At 47.2% G+C, this 22,225-nt stretch overlaps 1 protein-coding gene across 2 annotated transcripts in view; it reads right to left on the bottom strand.

Annotated features, from left to right (window-relative positions):
* COX6B1 (cytochrome c oxidase subunit 6B1) overlaps positions 1–22,225 on the bottom strand; it is a 158,100-nt gene that overhangs the window by 39,853 nt on the left and 96,022 nt on the right. For both annotated transcript variants that reach the window (XM_078655315.1, XM_078655316.1), the window contains exon 3: positions 15,348–15,448. In XM_078655315.1, coding sequence (XP_078511441.1) covers positions 15,348–15,448 — 101 coding nt within the window. The remainder of the gene's footprint in view (positions 1–15,347; positions 15,449–22,225) is intronic.

Here is a 22,225-nt window from a genome sequence, read left to right as displayed (position 1 = left end):
TGGTGCTCCTAGATTTATCGGCAGCGTTCGATACTATCTCTCATAACATCTTGATCGAACGCCTGTCTGTGAGTGGTATCGGCGGTAGGGCCCTGGATTGGATCAAGAGCTTTCTCGCCCACCGCACCCAATCTGTCACCATGGGTGAATTCAGGTCGGAAGAAGTTGGCATCAACAAGGGAGTCCCGCAGGGCTCTTGTTTGAGCCCGACCTTATTAAACACCTATGTGGCTCCCTTGGCAGATGTTACCAGAGCTTTTGGTTTCCATCCGGTGTCATATGTGGATGATATGCAGCTGCTCTTCCCCTTTAAACATCTTACTCCAGAAATTATTCAATCATTTTCGGATGGGATGAAGGCAGTTGCAAGGTGGATGTCGTCCAACTTTCTCTTGTGTAACGTTGGAAAGACAGAGGTGATGCTTTTCGGGGAAGCTAGGGCTCAATGGTCCCCCGACTGGTGGCCTCTTGATCTGGGCCCAGTCCCTGAGCCAAAAGCAGTTATCAAGAACTTAGGAGTCAGATTGGAGCCGGAGCTGTCCATGAAGCAAAATGTCAGCATCATTGTGGGATCTTGCTTTCATGTGATTGGTCTCCTTCGTAAAATCTTTCCTTTTCTCCCTGACTCCTATAGGAAGACCTTAGTTCAGGCGTTGATCATAAGTCGCCTTGATTACTGCAATGGCCTCCTGGCAGGTGCAAATGAGGAGGTTCTGGACCGCCTACAAGTGGTGCAAAATACAGCAGCCAGGTTGGTGCTAAATGCACCTCCCAGATCCCCTTCAAAACCCCTACTTCATAAACTTCACTGGCTACCAATACGCTTGCGAGTGAAGTTTAAAACCTGCTGTATTATACACAAGGGCCTAAACCAACTGGGACCAGAATATCTGGCCAGAAAATTTGTCCCATATGTCCCTACCCGTGCTCTCAGATCTAGTGACCAGTTGCTACTAAGTGTCCCAAAGATAACCAAATCAAGGCTAGGTGGCAGGGCTTTGTCCGTAGTTGGCCCTAGTCTTTGGAACTCACTCCCGCTTGCACTAAGACAATGTCACAATCATCTTCAATTTAGGAAACTATTAAAAACCTTCCTTTTTAATTTATTTTAAATACTAATTGCTGGATTATAGGAGTCTATACTGCATTTATTTTCATTGTTTCTGTTGTCAGTTTTACTGGTTCGTCATCAGCTCGGAGATACACCTACGGGAGTTTATTCATAGCGCTTTACAAACATGCAAATAATAATAAATAATTTGATGCAGCAGGGGGCGGAGCGGATCCCTTTCAAGTGAAGCTGCTGGCGGCACCACGCTGGGGAAGCAACAGATGGCTGGCTTTCATGTGCACGCGCTTTTTAGGTCAATGCGCTTGCGCATTGAGCTTGCTTTTCACGGGCACAGCATCAAATCGCCCGATGGTTAAGCTCTCGTTAAGCCCCTATATCTCTCGCAAGCTCAATGTGCACGCGCATTGACAGGCTCGACCTAAAAAGAAAAAGTAGCACCAACAAAAGAAAGACGAGCAGTGTAGGGACACAGTAACCTGCTCATGACTGAAGTAAAGCCCACACAAGCAATCAAATAAGAAGCAAGCTACAACGGAGCTAACAAAATTTCTCAAAACACATGACCCATATGAAACAGTAGAGGAGGAGTGGTCTGGGATTGTTTATAGCCCATCCCTTCCAACCTCCACTGCCTGATTCAATTTAAAGACCGCTCCTTTGTTTCATAATGCTCCGCTCTCCAACAGTAGCATTGTGAAATGAAGCTATGTAGCTAGACACAAGGTGGATTTTTTTTGGGTTAATAAATATGTGTCTCTCTGTTCTGAGGTATCGATACAGCTGGGTGCCAAAGCAAAGACCCACACAAATAAAAATAAGCATCAGGCTTCTGGCTTTCTGATAACTAGACCACTGGACTAATACTTGGTGGTGTGATAATGTGGATGCCTGCCTGCTTGAGTCTACATTGATGTGGATACTTTCTTATTCAGAATTCTATGGATATGCGATTATTGATGAAGATATACGCAAGAAACGTCAATGTTCAAAAACGAAATCAATCACAGTCGCATATTCCCACCTCTCCATCAACCCAGGCAGGGTAAGGAATACATGGTTAGGCAGGCCATGCGACCTAGTCCGGATGCTACTGATTGACAGATCACAGTTGGAGTGGTATGTAACCAGCAGGACAAACACGCGAACAGGTAAAACCCATATTAGTCAGATCAGCAGCAACACCACAATGGTCCCAGGAGATTGCCCACAATAAAGCACATATGGCCGGAGGGATGTATGCGTTCCAAAAACTCCATAAAGTTAGATGCCACATTAAGTTAGGAACACTCAGCCAATCAGAACACAGCGATCATGCACTCATGTTGGACATCTGGACACTACAACCACTCCCATTGTGTCCACGCAAAGTCGAGACTCACCTGCATTCACTATCAGGTGGTCAGATTTACGGCTCCATGTCTAGGCCCACATTCCTTTTTATAAAGGAGCCCATATTCCTTTTTCTTAAATTAAGAAAATTGTTTTATGCGCTCCAAAGACTGTATTGAATATGCTACTTACCAGTATGCATCTGTTCTTGGCATGTAGGGCTGCTAACATTCATATCTATTGCATAGATCGCCGCCTAGTGTTGGGTCCGGATGATTGCACATTGTTGTCCTGGAAGAGTCTTCGAAGTATCACGAGATAGGTGGCTCCTCCCCTGGACTACAGTGCGCATGGGCATCTACTCCATCCCCAGATTGTTTTTAGCCATTGTGTCAGAGATGGAGTGAAATAGTGTAACTGATGTCCATGCTAATGATTGAATGCAAGAAATAATCTGCAGCCGCTACGGGCACCGGGGAGGAGGGTGGGCGATATGAATGTTAGCAGCCCTACATGCCAAGAACAGATGCATACTGGTAAGTAGCATATTCAGTTTGAGGCATGTGGGCTGCTAAATTCATATCTATTGCATAGAATACATAGCAGTCCCTCCATTAACGGCGGCTGCCCGTGCCAGCTGCAGAAGTCTGAAAAAGAGTTTTGAGAACAGCCTGTCCTACAGCTGCCTGCTGCTTGGAATGCACATCTACACAGTAATGTTTGGTAAACGTGTGTGGTGTTGACCACGTGGCTGCTTTGCAAATGTCTTCCAAAGGAATGTTCCCCAGGAAAGCCATGGAGGCTCCCAACTTGCGTGTGGAGTGTGCTCTGGGGGGGACCGTTAAAGTGCGTTTGGCTTTCTGATAACAAATCTGAATACATTTAACGATCCACCTGGCTATTCCTGCCTTGGAAATTGGGTTGCCTTTGTGCTGGGCTGAGAAGGCAACAAAAAGTTGCTGTGTCTTTCTAAATTGTTGTGTTCTGTCAATGTAGTACATCAATGCCCTTTTGACGTCCAGCGTATGGAGCATTCTTTCTGCTACTGTTTCCGGTTTTGGAAAGAATGCGGGCAGTTCAATAGTCTGATTGACATGAAAGTGTGACACCACCTTTGGAAGGAACTTGGGGTTAGTGCGGAGCACGACCCTGTTTGAGTGAATCTGTATAAATGGCTCTTGTATTGTGAGCGCCTGTAGCTCACTAACACGTCAGAGATGTAATAGCAATGAGGAAAGCCACTTTCTATGTTAAGAACTGAATCTCACATGAATGTAGAGGCTCAAAAGGTGGGCCCATCAGTCTAGTGAGAACCACATTGAGATTCCACACAGGAGCTGGTGGGGTTCTGGGAGGAAGGACTCGTTTCAGTCCCTCCAGGAAGGCTTTAATGGCAGGCACCCTGAAAACAGAGATGCTGCCTGTTCTGGAGATAAGCCGCTATGGCGGATATGTGTATCCGAATGGAAGCGTACGCTAGATTGCATTTGTAAAGATGTAACAAATAACAGATGATGGTAGGAATGGATGCATCTAGCGGGTTTATGTGATGTTCTGTACAGTAAATGACAAACCGCTTCCATTTTGCAGCATAGCAAGCTCTGGTAGTGGGCTTCCTTGCCTCCCTGATGATGTCCATGCATTCCGGAGGCAGGTTAAGGTAGCCAAACTCTAAGACCTCAGGAGCCAGATTGCCAGATTGAGCTGTTGCGGATCCGGATGCTGAATGTCGCCATGGTTCTGCGTCTACAGCCTGGGCGTGAGATGCAACCTTTGATGCGGCACCACGGAGAGTTCTAGAAACGTGGTGTACCACGGTTGGCGTGCCCACGTTGGAGCAACCAGGATGAGCGTCAGAGAGTGTTGCTTTAGCTTTCTTGCCACCAGCGGAATGAGAGGTGCTGGGGGAAAGCGTACGCAAATCTGCCTGACCAGTTCATCCATATCGCATTGCCCTGCGATTGTGGGTGAGGGAACCTGGCAGCAAAGCTTTGGCATTTTACGTTTTCCCTTGTGGCAAACAGGTCGATCTCTGGATGACCCCACTGCTGGAAGTACGGGCGGAGTACTGATGGATGTATCTCCCACTCGTGCATCTGGTGGCAGTACCTGCTGAGCAGGTCCGCCATCTGATTGTCCTTGCCCGGGAGGTGTTCCGCCATGAGGAAGATGTTCCTCGGAATGGCCCACTTCCACATGCTCCGAGCCAGATGAGACAGCTGTGGAGAGTGCGTACCTCCCTGCTTCTGGATGTAGTACATGGCTGTCATGTTGTCCGTCCGGATCAACACGACTTTGTTGCACAGATGTACCTGGAAGGACTTGAGTGCCATGAAGATAGCCATCAACTCTAGATAGTTGATGTGCATCTTCCTTTGCTGTGTCGTCCATAGTCCCTGCACCGTGTAGTGGAGCACATGAGCTCCCCAACCCAGGAGAGAAGCGTCAGTCGTCAGGATGACCTGTGGCACAGGCTCTTGGAACGGTCGGCCCTTGCAAAGGTTGTGTGGATTCCACCAATGCAGAGAGATGTATGCCCGACCGGTCACCAACACTAGGTCTTTTAACTGTCCTTGAGCTTGTGTCCACTGATGCGCCAAGCATTCCTGGAGCGGACGCATATGCAATCTCGCGTGCGGGACTATGAAGATGCAGTAGGCCATCATGCCTATCAACTGCATGAACACCCTCGCTGGGAGTGAGTGTTGCGGTCTGAACCTCTGGATGAGCGACTGGATGTTGTCGATTGTCGCTGGGTTCGCCTGAGCTGTAGCAGTTAGAGTATTTATTGTCGCGCCCAGATACTGCCGCACATGGGCTGGCTGAAGGTGCGACTTTGGATAGTTTAACTAAAACCCCAGACTGTGAAGGAGGTGAATGGTGTGGGACATGTGTGTGGCGCACTGCTGTGCCGACTTGGCTTGAACGAGCCAGTCGTCCAGGTAAGGATAGACATGTATGTTTTGTCTCCTGAGGTGCGCTGCCACGGTCGCCAGACACTTTGTGAACACTCTGGGGGCAGTGGTCACTCCGAAGGGTAGGACCTTGAACTGGTAATGCCTGTTTTGTATGGTGAACCTGAGGTACTTTCTGTGGGATGGGTGGAGTGGTATGTGAAAATAAGCATCCTTGAGGTCCAAGGTTGCGAGGAAGTCTCCCTGGTTCAACAATGGAAGAACCTGCTGTAGTGTTAACATGTGAAAGTGTTCTGAGAGTATGTAAAGGTTGAGGGGGCGTAGGTCCAGAATGGGTCTGAGCGAGCCGTCCTTCTTCGGGATTAAGAAGTACAGGAAATAAACCCCTGTGCCTTCTTCCTCCACCGGCACAAGCTCTATTGCGCCTTTCTGCAGCATCACGAGGACTTCATGCTGTAAAAAGTGCAAGTGCTCTGCTGACATAGGACGTTGTCTTGGGGGTATGTTGGGTGGAGTGGACGTTAACTACAAACAATAGCCGAACTGGATAAGTTTCCTTACCCACCTGTCTGGTGATGGACTTCCAGACTGGCAGGAACTGTTGGGAGTCTCCCCCCAACGGGTGTTAGATGGTCGGGGGGCAGTGACAGAGAGTCACTGTTTGTTGGCAGCAGAGGAACGGGAACTGTTGTTGCCTCTGCCCGTGGCGCTGTTTCCTCTGTAACCTCCTCTACCCTGTTTGGGGTATGAGGACTGTGCGCCTCCTCTATTGAATTGCGTCTGCTGTGCCAAGTGTCCTCTGGTAACACCTCGTGAACTTGAGCGACGAAAAGTGTTCCCTCTGAATTGCTGAGACTGAAGCGCACCCATGGATTTAGCTGTCTCAGTATCTTTTTTGATCTTCGAGGGTGGTGTCAACCTCTGGGCCAAACAGTCTGTCTGGATTAACGGGCTGGTTGAGGATGGTCGTCTGGATCTCTGGCTTGAACCTTGAGATGCGGAGCCATGCTTGACGCCTCAACATCACACTAGTGTTTATCGCTCTTGCTGCAGTATCTGCAACATCGAGCGCACATTTGATTGCAGCGTTGGAAATGAGCTTGCCCTCCTGTATTAGCATCTCAGCTCCTTCTTTAAACTTGTCTGGAAGGTGTTGTAATAGCTGCTCTAAGGTGTCATATTGTGCCCATCATATCTGGCCAATAGGGCTTGTGTGTTAGCTATGCGCCAGATGTTGGCTGCTTGCGCTGCCACCCGTTTCCCCGATGCCTCCAGCACTTTTGACTCCTTGTCTGGGGGATGATCTTCACCCGTGGTCTGTGAATTCGCCCTCTTGCGGGCATTGGAGACCAAAGAGTCCAGAGGCAACTGGCCCCGTATACAAGTTGGGTCTCCAGGTGCCGGTCTGTATTTTTCTATCCGGGGTTTACCACCCTTGCCCTTGTGGGTTCCTTGAAAATGTCTGTGGCATGCTTGAGAACCCCTTTGAGCATAGGAAGTGTCTTCACAGTTTTTTCTGATGCAGAGAAAGTGTCAAACAAAAAGTCAACTTCCACAGGGTCGGCATGCAGTTCCACCTTATGGTTTGTAGCCGCCCTTTCAAGGCATTAAATGCCGCAGAGTCTTCTGTTGGAGAAGTTTTCACACCATAAACCTGTGGGTCAAGTACCACTTGTTGGTCCCCCTGATCACCAGAGTCTACCCATGAGTCCTGCTGCTCATCAGGGTCAGCATTGTCAGGAAAGTTATACTCTTCATCCTGTTCACCCTCATCTCCATCTGAGCAAGTGGGTGAAGGTGTTGGACTCCTCCGAGGTCTTGGAGGAATGGGTTCAACGAGTTCTGGTGTTTCTGGCGCTGGCCTCTTCTTCTTTAGAGGTATTACAAACGACTCTACAGGCTTGGAAGTAATTTTTCGCTTGTGGAGCGTTAATGTTCCCGTGTCGGCGTCGATATAATGTTCCGACTGCTCTTCTATTGAAGGGTGTCGATCGAAACGTCCACTTTGATGCGTTTTCCCCGACCCTTCTGGGTCCTTCTGGGTCCTTTGGCACCGATCGAGGTGCAAAGGCCTTCGGCGCCACCTTCGGCGGTAGAGTATAAAGTATTGGCGTCGAAGTCTTCTTCGGTGTGGCTATCGACTGCGGTACAGAGGGCGTTTTCGGCTCCGACGTCAACCCCTTTTCCCGTATCCGCTTAAGGGAGTCTGCTACCTGCTTAGTAAAAGAAGCGGATGGCTTTGTCGATCCGACCGATGACCTCGGTCCGCCTACAGGGGAAGATCCGAGCGTTGACGATATTTCTTTGGTCGCCGGAGACGCAGACGCGCCCCCGACAACTGCATTCCGACCCTCTGCTACGGCCTTAGGCGTCGACGCCGCGGGCTTCGGATCGACAGCTTTTTCTTTTAGCGTCGGGGCTCCAGACTTTGGCTCGGTGCCCATCGCGGACTTCGCTTCGACTGCCCGTTTGCCTGTTGGTGCGGTAGCCGTGGCTGAAGGCGTTTCGACAGTCTTCCTTGACTTCGACTCGACCACTTTGCTTGACACTTGCTCGACGACCTTCTTAGAGCTCGGCTCCTTGACTCCTTTCGGTACCATAGCCTGTTCGACAGCCTTCTTCGGCGTCGATGTCTCAGAGGACGACGGCGCCGATGGTGTCGCAGACGTCTTCGGTTTCGATGGTGTGTCGGCCATCTTTGTTGTTTTCGATTCCGATGTTTTTAGTTTCGGTTTCGATTTAGGTAATGGAGGCTCCGCTAGTATGTCCGTAGCCGGGCCAGAAGGCGGGGCCGAGGATTGAGGTGTAGGGTCGTGGGTAAGGCCGTGTGGCGATCCCGTGACCTGAGCCTTAGTAATTGTACGTACGGGGCATAGCTCTTCCTCCGAGCTATCTTCCATGGCCCCATAAGCTTCCTCGTCGTCCCCTACCTCCTCGACGTATTCGTCTGGGTCCTGGCCTCCGACAGGCCGATGTAGGTGAGATCTGCAGGTGAAGCTCTTGCTCGTCTGCTTCGGGGTCTACGAAGATGTCGACAGGCGCCGGTGCCGATCTCTGGGCCTCGAGGCGCGCCACGCGCCGAAGCTTGAGCGTCTTCGACCTGAATTTCGAACAGGCCATACAGTTGGCCTCGTTGTGGTCCGGCGACAGGCACTTGTTGCATACAGGATGCACGTCGATGTGTGGGTACTTCGAACCGCACACGGGGCAGAACTTGAACGGACTCCGTTCCATCGCAGTGTCGTCTGGGTCTTGCCGCGTCGACAGGGCCTCGATGACCGAAGAGTCACCCGACTCCTCAGATATCCGACTCGAAGAGTTGGAGTACACACGAGACCGAACGCGAACAATACCGACGAAGTAAAGAAGGCCTTTTGGCCGTAAAGAAATATTTTTATCGATTCCGAACAGGAGACGTCGAAATCACATCCGAACCCAATGGCGGAAAAAAAACTATCTGGGGATGGAGTCAATGCCCATGCGCACTGTAGTCCAGGGGAGGAGCCACCTATCTCGTGATTCCAGGACAACAATGTGCAATCATCCGGACGCAACACTAGGCGGCGATCTATGCAATAGATATGAATTTAGCAGCCCACATGCCTCGAACATAATGGCACTCAGAACGAATGCATGTTGAAAGTCCTCAGACCAGTTTCGTTAACATTTCCTGGCCGCAATGTTTAATTAAACTTACTGTTCATGTTTTGCCAAAAGACTGGTCTTCGTTTTTTTCCAAGGTAAATTCATATTCAAGCAAACGCGTCAAACATTGAACAAAACCTTGAATTTTTAAGTCTTGCGCTATAAACACCAACAGACATGTGGGGCGCCATGTGTAGGGAAAGCACAAGCACCTGTTAGCAGGGCTGAAGGACACATAGTTCTACGACCAAGAAAAACACATAGTTCTAAGACCAAGAAAAACGAAATCAGCAAAAAGGGGAGGAGGAAAACAGTTTAGGGGTGACCCAGCAGAAAGGGACAGTTTATTCCTTCATCTACGATGTCGAGTGTGCATCCCAGATCAGATATGTGCATATCATTAATGAAGAAAAAGTACTGAAGCACACAGAAAAGTTTAATCGTTATAGTAGTAATAAAGTAATACAAAGTTCCAAGTTGTGTTGTTCGTATTTATTATTCCCGATGTTATTCGCATTTCTTGCATCAAAGACGTAATAACCAATACAAACAGGCAGCCGGCGTGTTTCGAAGAAACTTTTTCAAAGCTGCAAAAGGATACATAGAAAATTACGATGACATGGGGATGAAATACTTAGCTGTTCGGTTACCTTCACCAAATAGATTGTGAAAAAATTGCAGTACGTCCTGGAAAATGCCCAAAGGAAAGCCAGACGTAATAGTGCACATCACAAATCGATAGCACAGTGACTATACAGACCAAATGTGCGCAACTTAGAGAAAACTGTATAAACGTAGGTGCTCAGACTAAGTAGTGGCATTCAATAAAACAGTAGTGAAGTAGAGAACATGCCAAAGATGATAGTAAGTACGCTTAAAAAAAAAAAAAAGCATAATCAAGCATTAAAAATGTCCACTATGAGAAGAGAGGATGTCAAAAACTGGGCCTAAATAAATGGTTTAGACAGACAGAGTGTAGAGTCTGCGAAGCACGTTGTGCGTGATGCATATGCCAATCGGCACAGATTTGGAACCACACACGCAGGGTACTATTCACACTTACAGGTAAGCGCTATGGGTCTTATGTTACTAGACTTCTGCTCTCCATAATGACAGTACGTTACAGTCGTACTTTATCTGCTCTTTACATAGGCTTATTAAGGCCTTGGCCGTACATCACTCTGGCTCCATCAATTTTGTATGCCACGGTAATTGTCGCAAGGTACGTTGATATACTTGCTAGATGGATGCGGTTTTAACTTGGGACTAAATACAATTCAGTACTAGGTTTTCGCTGAGGTTAGGGGCTCTTAAGTTATCTAATAGTTTTGTGATACTAGTTTTCAGATTATACTCCCACAGCCACCGGATGGCCATTCATGATTTATTCCGCGTTTGAACAGATATCCTATAACTTGGACACATTTAAATACATTCTAGGTTTTAGAAACAGGTGAGCAATTTGTGCCATTTAGTCCAAAAACAAATTCCATTCGTTTTCGGCATTTGCCCGATAGTTTCTATATGCCACCTCTTTTAGATACTCCACAGTGCTCTAGATGACAGCCAGCATTACTCTGTGCATATACAACTTTGAAGAAAGGATGCAATCCTGATGAAATTTTCTGGCGGTCACTGCCACTATATGGTGCCCGACAGCATGTGTCCCTTTACAGTACATCAGGCTCTAGTACGGTTGGGAGGTAGTTTCTCAGTTCCTTTTTATACTTTTTAGCGAAACTTACCTCTCGGCTTCACATTTTTCAGTTCTGTACTTTTCATTACAGTGAAGGAGTACCTTGCTCTCATACCATTCTAAACATTGGCACTTTTTCGTTTAACTCAGATACAGCATCCCTGATTCTGCACTCCATCAGACTAATCCATTTACTAAGGACAAGTCTTTGATATCGTCTATTCTCTCTGTGGTGATTTTTAATGCTCTGGATTTTGCTTTTTTTACGGCCCCAACTATCATCTTTGGCATATTTCACTACTCTTATTTAAAGCCACTACTTGGTCTGAGCACTAATTTTATTCACGTTGAGCACATTTGGTTTGTATAGTCTAGAACGTGCAGTTTGTGATGTGCCCTATTCATGCCTGTATTTCCTTTGGACATTTTACCAGATGTATCGCTATTTGTTCATGTTCTATCTGGTAAAGGTAACCAAACAGCTAAGTGTTTCATACCCATGTCATTGTAACAACAATGTAATATGTTGCATGCATTTTTTTGTAGCTTTGAAAAAGTCTTTGTGACAAAACACGTTGCGGCTGCTTGTTTGTATTGGATATTACGTCTTTAAAGCACGAAATGTGAATAACACTGTGTAGGAGAGTAGGGTCTGCAATCCTATGATCACCCAGATTTTTGCTTTTTGCTGCACTGGTTTACGACTTTCCCTGGCTGTGGGCCTGCTAATCAGACCCACAGCCTAGCTGTTCTCTCTATCCAAATTGTACTCAGGTACTGAATTGGCACTGGGCCCTCTCCAAGTCCCTGTACCCAGGGCTGAGGTGCACCCAGAAGTCTCCCAGGGGCTGAAGCATGTATTATGCCACCCCTGGATTGACTAACTAAAACTGACACAACTGGCTGCACGACAGCTGGGGCAAGGTGGTGTACTCACCCTTTGCTTTAGATATAGTATACCTATATCTAACCCTAAAATGGACACACAGATCTCCTATCAGTCACTCCTATGGCAGGCCTTAACAATCCTGAAGGCAGAGTGCTTGGAATCGTGTGAGATGGTGCTCTGGCATGAGCTGAGCCTGTCTGCGGCTTTCGGGACCCATCCCTTAGCCGTTTCCATGATATCGCATACCATATAAGTGCATTATAATCCTCGCGGTTAAATGCCAACTCTGGTATCGCTTTATCAAAACATGTCGAGTAAGGTGTCATACGAATTGGAATACTAACCCCTCGCCAATTCTGGCGACGGGGTTAGCATTCCACCCTTCTAGAGGGACACGACATGCATGTAACCTATAACCCGGTTAAAAGTCAGACAGAGCCTTAGCATCCACAAAATGGATGCTGCCACCGAGACACAAGTCTGCCCTCCTGCTGCTGGGAGTCCTCCCAGAGCAGGAGATAAGGACAAAGGGTTTCCTGCCAGGGGCGGTGCAGGCACCGTCCCAGACAGGGTTTTGTGTATTGTAGGTAGGCAGGGCTTTAGAGGAAGGTGACTGCACGTGGCACCCCGGTGCTCACTGTGCATAGGCTGGCTGGAACCAGTTCCAGGGTCACTCCAGACCCTGTGCTGGGGAAAAGCCCGCCAAGGAAGTGGGTGTAACCACCCCCCTCCTAGTCCCACCCCTAGGGCAGGACTTAGTCGCGTGCCAGCCCCTTTTACAGGATAAAGGTAGGAACTGGCCCCCTTCCAAATCAGATCATCTTTGAATCCTGAAACTACTTTCCACGAAAGGAACTCAAGACTTCTTCCTAAGATTTCTCCCTTGTGACTAAGGAGTAGTCACCCTGCATCCGCAGGCACCATCTTAAGAACACTGCGGTCTGCTGCAAGTCTCTCCTCCGGATCAAGACTGCCCAGCTCGACGAGAACCGGCTTCCCTGGCACCTCTGACCTCTACCTGCATCATCAGTCACGCTGAGATTCGTGGGTGTGACGAGACCTCGAGGGACCGGCCATCTTCAAGACTGCACGACTTCTTTCCAGCAAGCCCGCCGAGTAATTTCCTGGTGAGTGCTTTGGGGTCCGAGAAGCCCCGACCCTGAGCAGCTCCAGCACCGAAGTGCAGCCTCCCAGCATCTCCACGATCTGCGTGGGGCCCTTCTGCTTTTTGCTGCTCACCGCGTTGTTTGGCTACTAGCCCGCTGGCTTGTGGCCTTCTGAACGACGCCCGACGACATTTCTGCTGCTGGTCTGGTTGCTCCAGGCTGGCCCTTGCTCCCTTCCAAAAGAGGAGCACCCCGGACCCTCCTGGTCCACTCAAGACGCCATTTTGAGTCCACCGCGTGGGCTTGAATTAGCCAAGGCTTGTTGCCCAATCCTGGGTAACTTCGACGCCGACAGCTTCATCCATCGTGGGACAGCTCGCCTCTCCATCCTGGTCGCCGACAACGCCTCCTGGTCCGTGAGATCTGCAGAGCCAGCGTCGCCCACTCACCTAGTCGAGGTGACTTCGCCCGGTGCCATCCTGGTGCCCACTTAATCACTGGCTAGTGATTCAAGAACTTGGTCCCCTCTGCTTTCAGGTTTCTTCTTCCTTGATCCAGGCTTGGATCCATCGAACTTTTCTTCACTGGTCGCCTGCCAGCAACTTCCTTCTTCCAGGCTCCTGGTCCGGCAACGAGATCCCCGACGTCTTTTCAGACCTATGCAGCTGCAGCCCCTGGGCTAGGTAACTTCGGCACTTCGGTGTCCCAGCATAGCCTCACTATCCTAGGGTCAGGATCCACTGTCGTTTTCTTCCTACCAGGTCGGGTTCGCCCGTGAACACTAACTTTGCCTTTACTAGCCTCCATAGACTTTGTCCCGCATCCCGCGTGAGAGTGCACACTCTGCACCCGAGTCCCCTAGGTCTCCTAGAAGTAATCTAACGATTCCCTAGTCAAGTCCTAGCGAGTCCAAAGCCTATTAGTACTGTACTTACCTGCTAGTAATTTCGCATTCCACTTTTTAAGTATATGGTTTTTCGTGCCCCTCGGGCATTTGTGTATAATGTGCTAACTTAAGTATTTTCGTAAGAGTTTTTGTTGTGTGCCTAGCACCCTGTCCTCATAAAGAGTACAGGGTTGTTGTGATTCTAATAAATACACTGTTTATTTTCATAACACTTGTGTGGTGTCCTTTCACTGGGTGTTCAAGGGGTAATGTGATGGTAAAACAGCTGGCTTAACACGCCCTCTAGAGTCTTAGCCTTAGACTGCTCGTATCCATGCTACTAGGATAGCTGGTCTATAAGGTTGACTTACAACCAATCATCAATAAGGGTTGTTTGGACCGATATATAGTGATCACTAGAATAGTGAACACTGCACATCAGGCCAACTTCTCACACACTGGGAAAAATAAATATGACCAACACAACTTTGAACTTTGTATTACTTTATCACTGGCCTTACACTAGAACTATTGGACTTCTGTGTGTTTCACTACTTTTTCTTTGTTTGCCGACCTGCAGTTCTCCACTTCTGGCCCGCTCACCTTAGGTAGCAGGGTGTTTGAAGGAGTGTACCAACCTCATTTACTTTGTGTGGTTCTATGCAACTATTTCCCTATTTGTTTTATGGCGCAGGATGCGCGAATATTATGGTATAGCCACCATTACGTAGTGTACTGTAGTGATAAGCATTACTTGGTGCCTGCTGGGTTGAGAGGCAATGGGGAAGTGCAAATCCAGAAATAAGGAGAAGTGCCATTTATTCAACTATAGTGGTTAAGTGGTTAGGGGAGAGGGGTTGTCCTAACGGCTAAGGCGCTCGACCTCGGACCTGGGGATCTGGGTTCGAGTTTCGGTAACGACGCCATAAACCTCCTGTGATTCTGGGAAAATCACTTAATCTCCCCGTGCCTAAAAAAATGAAAGTGTGTCCTCATGTAACGTAACTGGTGCTATGTAAAGCGCTCTGATACCTGATTCGGGTCTAGTTCACGCTATATAAAACTCTAGAAAAAAAAAATAAACAATTGAGCAGCACCATATGGGCAATCAATGAGCATTAGGCAGAAGCAATAACTATAACAATTAGGTTTTCTGGAGAGGTTGGAGTAGGGCATATGAAAAAGAAAAGTCATTTGTGGACGGCTGGTCTAGAAAAATGTGTTGCAGCCCTTTGCTGCTAAATTTCCAACTGTATGTTTTACTTCTCGGTCAGGAGGATTCCTTTAACTCTATTAACATTATGCGAGAAGGTATTTGGCACAATTCATCCTGTTTAAATGGACTGGTTCAGAACCCATGGGCAAATTAGCTTATACATCACTCAGCACGATGGGGGAAATCGAAGAAATTGTTAAATGAAGTAGAGGGAAGTACCAGACATATTAGCATGCCAACCATATGGTTGCCCAGAGGAGCTTGAACAGATGTTTACAGCAGGCTCTTGAACACCAGGAGGGAGACAGGCAATTTCCAAATACCCTTGAGGGGATTGAGAGAGATCGGTGTTTGTGTTCCATGGGGAAGGGATTGTGGGGTTGTCAGTCTCTCCTAGACCTCTCCTTTTTGTGGGTAATGGACAAACAGCAAAGGTCTGTGGTACAGAAACTTTGTTGCGACATTGCTTTATAAGGGTAAAATTATTGACTGCATTTCTACATTTAAAAAACCCCTCAACAATGACATTTAGGACCACTGCATGTGTGCACGATTTTAAATACAATATTCAATGAAATTAGATGTTTACCTACCCACGAGACAGGACACAAGCATTTGTACACTTTAAAATACCATTCACAAGGCTTGGTATCCACTCCTTTGGCACTCAGTGCATTATTGCATCGGTAGTAGTCTGAAATAAAAGCAAAACAAGAATTTTAAAATATGTACAATGGTGTATGGAGGTCAGCCTCAGTGCAACCACAAACTTTAGGACATACAAGGCATAAAGGACAGAATGAAATAAGGGAAATCATTCAAGAACCCTCCAGCAATGTAGACTTCTCCCTCCCCCAATTCACTTCGGGTTTTCCATAATACTGGGTTAAATTATTAAAGGGGTCCTGTGTACAGGAATGTAAGGCAGCATTTTGCAAAGTCAAACAAGCATTGCAATGCTACAGGTCTCGCATTTACAAGAGTTTGAGCTATTGGCATTGTAAATTACAATGCCTTTTATTTAGTTTTTGAAACAAATAAAACACATGGTCATTGTTGGACTTGGCCCTTCTGACCTGTTTTTGTTGGTTGTATGACTCTGGGCACTTTACCACTGTTGATCAGTGCTAAAGTGCATATGCTCTCCCCATGTTGAATTGATGTACTAATTAGTGACTCCATGATTGAGTTATTGGATTTACTTGGCAGACCCTAGTACAGTGCAGCATGTGTGCCCAGGGCTTGTAAATGAAAATGCTGCTGGTGGGCTTGCATCACTGGTTGTGCCACCCACAGAAGCAGCTTGTAAAGTGTCTCAGGCCTGCCACTGCAGAGCCTGTGTGCAGTCTAGTACGGCCATGTCGACTTGGTAAGGGCACCCACTTGCCAGTCCTTAAACCGTCCCTTTTCTTCACATCAGACACCCCTAAGGTAGGCCTAAGGGCAGGTTGCATTGTACGTATAAGGTAGGACATGCCCTGGTGTGTGTGGCATGTTCTAATAGTGAATTACAGCCATTTTCGTTTTTCACTATTGCAAGGCTACCTGTTCCCCATACGCCAGAATGGTCAGTTTGATTTCTACGTCTTATAATCCTAACTGACTCGGGGAACGTGGTATCATTTTGAGTTCCGGCATCCTAAACTCTAATTTCTAAGATACATCTTTTAGTGAAGTTGGTTTTAACATTGTGTTTGAAAATACCAATTTTAGAATGTAGGTATTTTCTTGCCTAACTATCCAAGCCTGCCTCTGCTAGGTTGTGTATTGTGTGTCTGGTTCTGTGAGTGACAGGGGCTGGGGGACTCCAGGAGGCAGGGCGAGTCAGCACAGGACTCAATAGGGAGATCTACATGCAGATGGGTGGGAGGAGTTGCACTTGGGACCTGAATAGGGCCATGCCTTCCCTCCAGAATGCTGGCTCCAACTCCTGTGGTGCATCTGATGTCTCTGCCCCACACTGTGAAAGGAAAGAAGAAGTCATGTAAACAGAGTGCTCCAGGACTGATCAGAACTGGTTTGGACTAGGCAAAGGCCTCTCTGCCTTCAGAGAACTAAGAGAAAAGTAGTATAAATATGGGGACCCAGACCCCAAGACTTTAGATCAATTCTGAAACAAGACGAACCTCTGCCAAGAAGAAGAACGAAAGGAAGATGTAGGAGTGGACTGCCCCCCCCCCCGCCAAGTGTGCTGTGTTGTCCTACAGTGGTGTCTTCAGTGCCGAGGAGAAGGAACTTTGTGTGTACTTCATCATCTTGCAGAATATTACTCCAAGGGCTTGATTTGAGCTTGCCTCCTGACCGAAGTCTCAGGGATACTAGATTTCATCCCCTTCTATTTGCCTGCATCTGGAACTTGCTGTTTTAGTGCTACAGAAGGAATCTGCAATACAAACGCCGGCGAGCAATGCGGTAATCTGCATCGAAGGCGTGAGCGCTGCTCCAACTTGCAACATAGACCCGCCGCTGTGCCACATTAACGCCAGCGAACGACATCGTAAGCCTTCCACAGCCGTGAGCGCTGCTCCGACTTGCAACACCGGCCCGATGCCTGCTGCTGTGCCGCATCAACTCCAAAGCGGACACCATCACGGAGCCAATAGTCGACGTGGGTGGTCATGAATCAATCGACACCGTACAGAACCGTGGTTTCAGCGTCATCGTGACGTCACCTCCTCTCCGGTCAGGAACAGATGCCTCCACAGCCTGCGGAAGCATCCAGGTCCTGACGCATCATCTCCCCCAAAGCAAGGAACCGACGCCGCACCGTGCCAACGACGCTGCATCTCCCCGATGCCTTGAGCAGTTTTTGTTTTCACTTTTCCAAGGTACTGTTCTTTGGGGGTCTGTTTCGACTCAGAGCCCGACACCGCGCACCTCGCGGTTGCCGCCGTACTTTGGGATTTCTTTGATGTGATTTGTTGCTAAAGACTGTTTTTAAGTGAATAACCTATTTTTTAACCATTTCTACCATCTTGAAGAATTATTATGGAACACAGTATCGTGGATTTTTGTCGTTTATAGTCTTGTGATAAGCCTATGTAAAGAATAATTATTTTGATAAAACCTGTGTGGTGTCCATTTGTAGTGTTGTCACTGTATTACTATATGTGTTCATAAATGCTTAACACACTGCCTCTGAGATAAACCTGTCTGCTCGAGCCAAGCTACCAAGAGGGTGAGCAGGGGTTATCTAGTAGTGTAACCCCCTTTCCCTGACTTAGAAGCAAGGGTCCCTACTTGGTCAAAGGTGTATACTATTGCAAACTAGAGACCCACAGTTCGAACAGTCATTTACAATGCCAATAGCTTAAACTCACGTAAATGAGAGATAGATTGCATTGCAAATGCTTGTTGTTCTAGGGGCGGGCCCCGCCGCCATTTAAAAAAATTAGCTGCTGATCGAGCTGCCAGAAGCTACTTAATGTAATGCAGAGTGTGTGTCCTTTGATTTTTTACCACCAGCACAGCTTTGGATGCCCATTCCGGTTTACATATGGCAAGGCGGTAGTGATGCCAACGCAGGCTCAGAGCTGCCTGCAAGCGATGCCAGGCACTGTAAAGAGGTGTGCCAGGAGTGATGAAAGGAGCGAGAAGGCCTCTCTGCCCAGGTCCACTGGACACATACCCATGTTTTTAAGTGGCACATAGCTAATAGGAGTTAATGTTTTTGTTTTGTGTAGCGCTCAAATGAAAGCGCAGCGATATTTTAACAATATTTAATCAACGACAACAAAATAAAATGCTGCGGTGCCCCCTTAAACCAAGGCTCATCCCTTAGTCCGACACTATTTAATATCTATGTGTCGGACCTTGCCAATGTCATCAGGGCTTATGGGATGAGCCTAACATCCTACGCGGATGACACGCAGTTGGTGTTGGCTATCAAGGGTGATGGAGGAGAAGTAGCGCAAAACTTTAAAAACGGACTGCTTGAAATCGGAGAATGGATGGCAACTAACTGCCTCAAACTTAATTCGGAAAAGACCGAGGTAGTTATATTTGGTCCGCTTCTCCCAGCATGGTCCTCCTATTGGTGGCCAGCTGCTTTCGGTGCCCCGCCCACCCCCACATCAAAAGTTAGGAATTTAGGAGTCATTTTCGATGATGGACTCAGCTTCATGGACCACGCAAACAAAGTTGCTTCAACGGCACACTTCAGATTGAAAATGATTAGAAAGATTCGACCCTTTCTTCCAGACACCTTAATTAAAACCTTGGTGAGTTCCTTAGTTCTAACAGCGTTAAATTATTGTAACGGTCTTTTCCTCAACACTCAGGTCAGGGTCAAAAATAAATTACAATCAATCCAAAATGCGGCGGCACGTTTGCTCTCAGGAACTTCAAAATTTGAATCCATATCAGCAATAATAAGGCAGTATCATTGGCTCACAATCGAAAATAGAATTAAGTTCAAGTCTCTGTGTATAGTTTACAAGGCTTTAAACAATCAAGGACCACATTCGCTTAAAGACCAACTGAAACTTTATGTACCTTCAAGACAGCTCCGTTCCTCCTCCTTGCACCAACTAGTTATCCCACGATCAAAGAAAGTTTCCTGGGGTGACCGTCGCTTCACAGTGGCTGCCCCCAAACTTTGGAACACCCTCCCGCACAATATCAGGACGAGCTCGTCCCTTTATCAATTCCGGAAACTCTTAAAAACATGGTTATTTAACCAATGAGCCTCTTGCAACGAGTGTGTAATGGTGGAATTACTAGCGCCAAGACGCCCTAGGGTATTCGCTGCGCTCTATAAATCTCAACAAATAAATAAATAAACCAAGTCGCACATCTTTGCAGCAGGCACACTAACTCACCATCTCATCAGTAATGAAAATAAACTACTTCTCGTATTGCCAGTATATATTTACAACTATTCACAAAATCAATAAAATCCTGTTCATACGTTAAGTTGAATGTGGTGAAGGGGCTGCTGCCTCCGGCACTGCTGCAGAGGCCTTTGCCCTGAGAGATCTCTGTATTCTTAGAGTAAAGTCACAGCCACAAGAGTGCTTTAAACACGAGGATGGGTGAGAGCTGTATATAGCATAAATAGGGCTCCCGATTTTTATGGTATTCATTTTTTTTGCCATTTCCGTCTGCATTTATCCATATTTTTTTGGGGGCATTTTTTTCTGTATTTATTCACATTTATTTTTGCCACAAGTTAAAAACGCTACAGCCACATTTATTTAAATTGACAATTTTATTCGTTATCTAGTACGATATAGCTATATTCTACTAGAAAACTAATATAAAGTTAGTTAAAAAAAGGGCAGTAAGTGTAGGGTGGAGAGAGAAGCGCTAGGTGGAAGCATAATTATACAGACTTTGGTGCTTCTAACAAAAAACTCTGGGCCTATATAAAGCGACCCTTACCACGGGCTGCAACGACCCCTACCCGCGCTGCAACAGCCCTTTCTATTCCATTTCATGCACCACATAGGTCTCGGATCACCACCTATGGAATGACCATCATACTTTTTTGCATGATTCCACAGCTAATTCTCAATGCATCGATTTCATAGGACCATGAAGTGAAACGTATGAAATGTTAACTTTAATTTCTTGCATCCATTTGAACAGGGTGTGTAATTCTACAACCCGCTTGCTGCCTCATCTCAGATTCCCTTCGCGAAACGCAGCAGAGCTGGCAATCGGTCTAACTTCCATTTGAGAACTCAGTGGTAAAGGGCAGTCATGTGGGCTGTGTGGTTGCTAAGAACGCTACAGGAATTTTTCTCCAATAGGAACTAGACGTGCTATATTTAACCTATTGAAACTATACTTCCCATGTGGCTGGACTGATGGAGCCACTCCGGCAGCAGACTAACAGGAGCGAAGGGCCTCGGAGTTACAAGGAGATGAATGCTTCTAATGGGTGGTAACCACAGCAACAAGACTATGCCAGTGGAAGTTTAGCAAGTACGAGGGAGAACGAGTAGTGAAAAACAGTCTGCATTTTGAGGGCTTGTTTTGCAAACGTGGCTCCTGTCTCTTTGCCCGCACAAATGCGCTGAGGTACGACCGCCGTCTTTCATTTTGGTTCCATGCCCCTCTTAACCATATCACAGTCACTGAAGGAGCAAAGATCTTTTAGCCCTTCACTAGCTGTAAAATGTGCCTGTGGGGATCTACGTGTGCGGGGTCATGTACAATATAGCTTCAGGAGCACTTTGAGCCAAAAAGACATTTAGCCACATGCCGATAAACAGATCTCAAAGTGTGATTGACCGCCAGCAGCACCAGAGTACTTCACAGGTCTTTAAAAATACCATTCACTAGTTAACAAGGCTTTGTTGTTTTTTTCACCCCTCCTTACCAGACTGTGGACAGTGTCTACAGGACCCCCCTGTGCTCTGTTGCATAAACACAGAAAAGTAAAGAGCTGCCTTTTACACGGGACAGCAGAATTGTTTATTTGGAACGTCGGTAGCAAAATATCCGACGGCAGCGTGGCAAAATTTGCTAGTATTTTGCCATTTCTAAATATAAATACAGACAAAGGAAATATAGATTTCTGTCTGTATTTATATGTAAAAACCTGTAAAAACGGAAAACCAGGAGCCCTAAGCATAAAGCACCCTGAATTTGGCTCCGTACGTAGTTCAAGCATCGGCGATCAAACACCAACGCCGCTGAACACGTCGTGGTGTACACTTCACTCCAAGGAACCTCACAGCTTCTCCTTTGAGGTCACAGATGGACAAATCCCTTCAAGCGCCAGGTTAGAACCCCACCTGACCCGAAGTGTGCATGCAAAATCCACACATCCCAGATTTCCATGCAAAATCTGCACTTCCCAGACTAACGGCAACAAGCAGGGGCCACTTCGCTCTTCATTTCCCAAGACGACTAACTGCCGGCACCGTCTAATCCAAGCATCACTCACTTCAGTACCTTTACATTTATAACATAACTTTTCACAATGTGGGAGGGGATTCTCTCGGCCAATATTCCCAGGCATCTTTCTTAGTGTAACTTTGTTTTGGCTTCAATAGTATAATCTGTTGAAGCGACATCATTCCAGCTCATCTGCACAATTTTACAGGGAACCTCAAGTGCACAGAGGTCACCTGCCCTATTAAATACCCCATATGCATTTGTTTACAAAACAGTAAATAGGTTCTCCTCTGTACCTCGGTTTGTGGTCCGAAGGAAGACTCAGTTTCAGGGGACAGCATACACCACACACTCTCAGCTCCCCGCCAGCGCGAGGGTCTGCAGATGTAAGCCCCCGCGGCCGGGTCCCTGGTGGGGGAGAAGGGGCGCGTGGCAGCCCAGCCCTCAGAGTACCACGGCCATGAAGCAAGTAATCGAGCAGCAAGGGACCGAAACTGGTGTTCGGCAGACAACACGGGACTGACTGGAAAAACATCGTGCATTGGCGGCGTTACAGTGTCCTTTATAACTCCATACGCACAATCGAGCCTGGATGGGCCGTTCGACAAGAAGGTAACCAAAAAGC

This window comes from Lissotriton helveticus, chromosome 7 (genome assembly GCF_964261635.1).
Source record: "Lissotriton helveticus chromosome 7, aLisHel1.1, whole genome shotgun sequence".
Lineage (NCBI taxonomy): Eukaryota > Metazoa > Chordata > Amphibia > Caudata > Salamandridae > Lissotriton > Lissotriton helveticus.
Note: the sequence above shows the minus strand (reverse complement) of the source record. Positions and strands in the feature narration are given on the sequence as shown.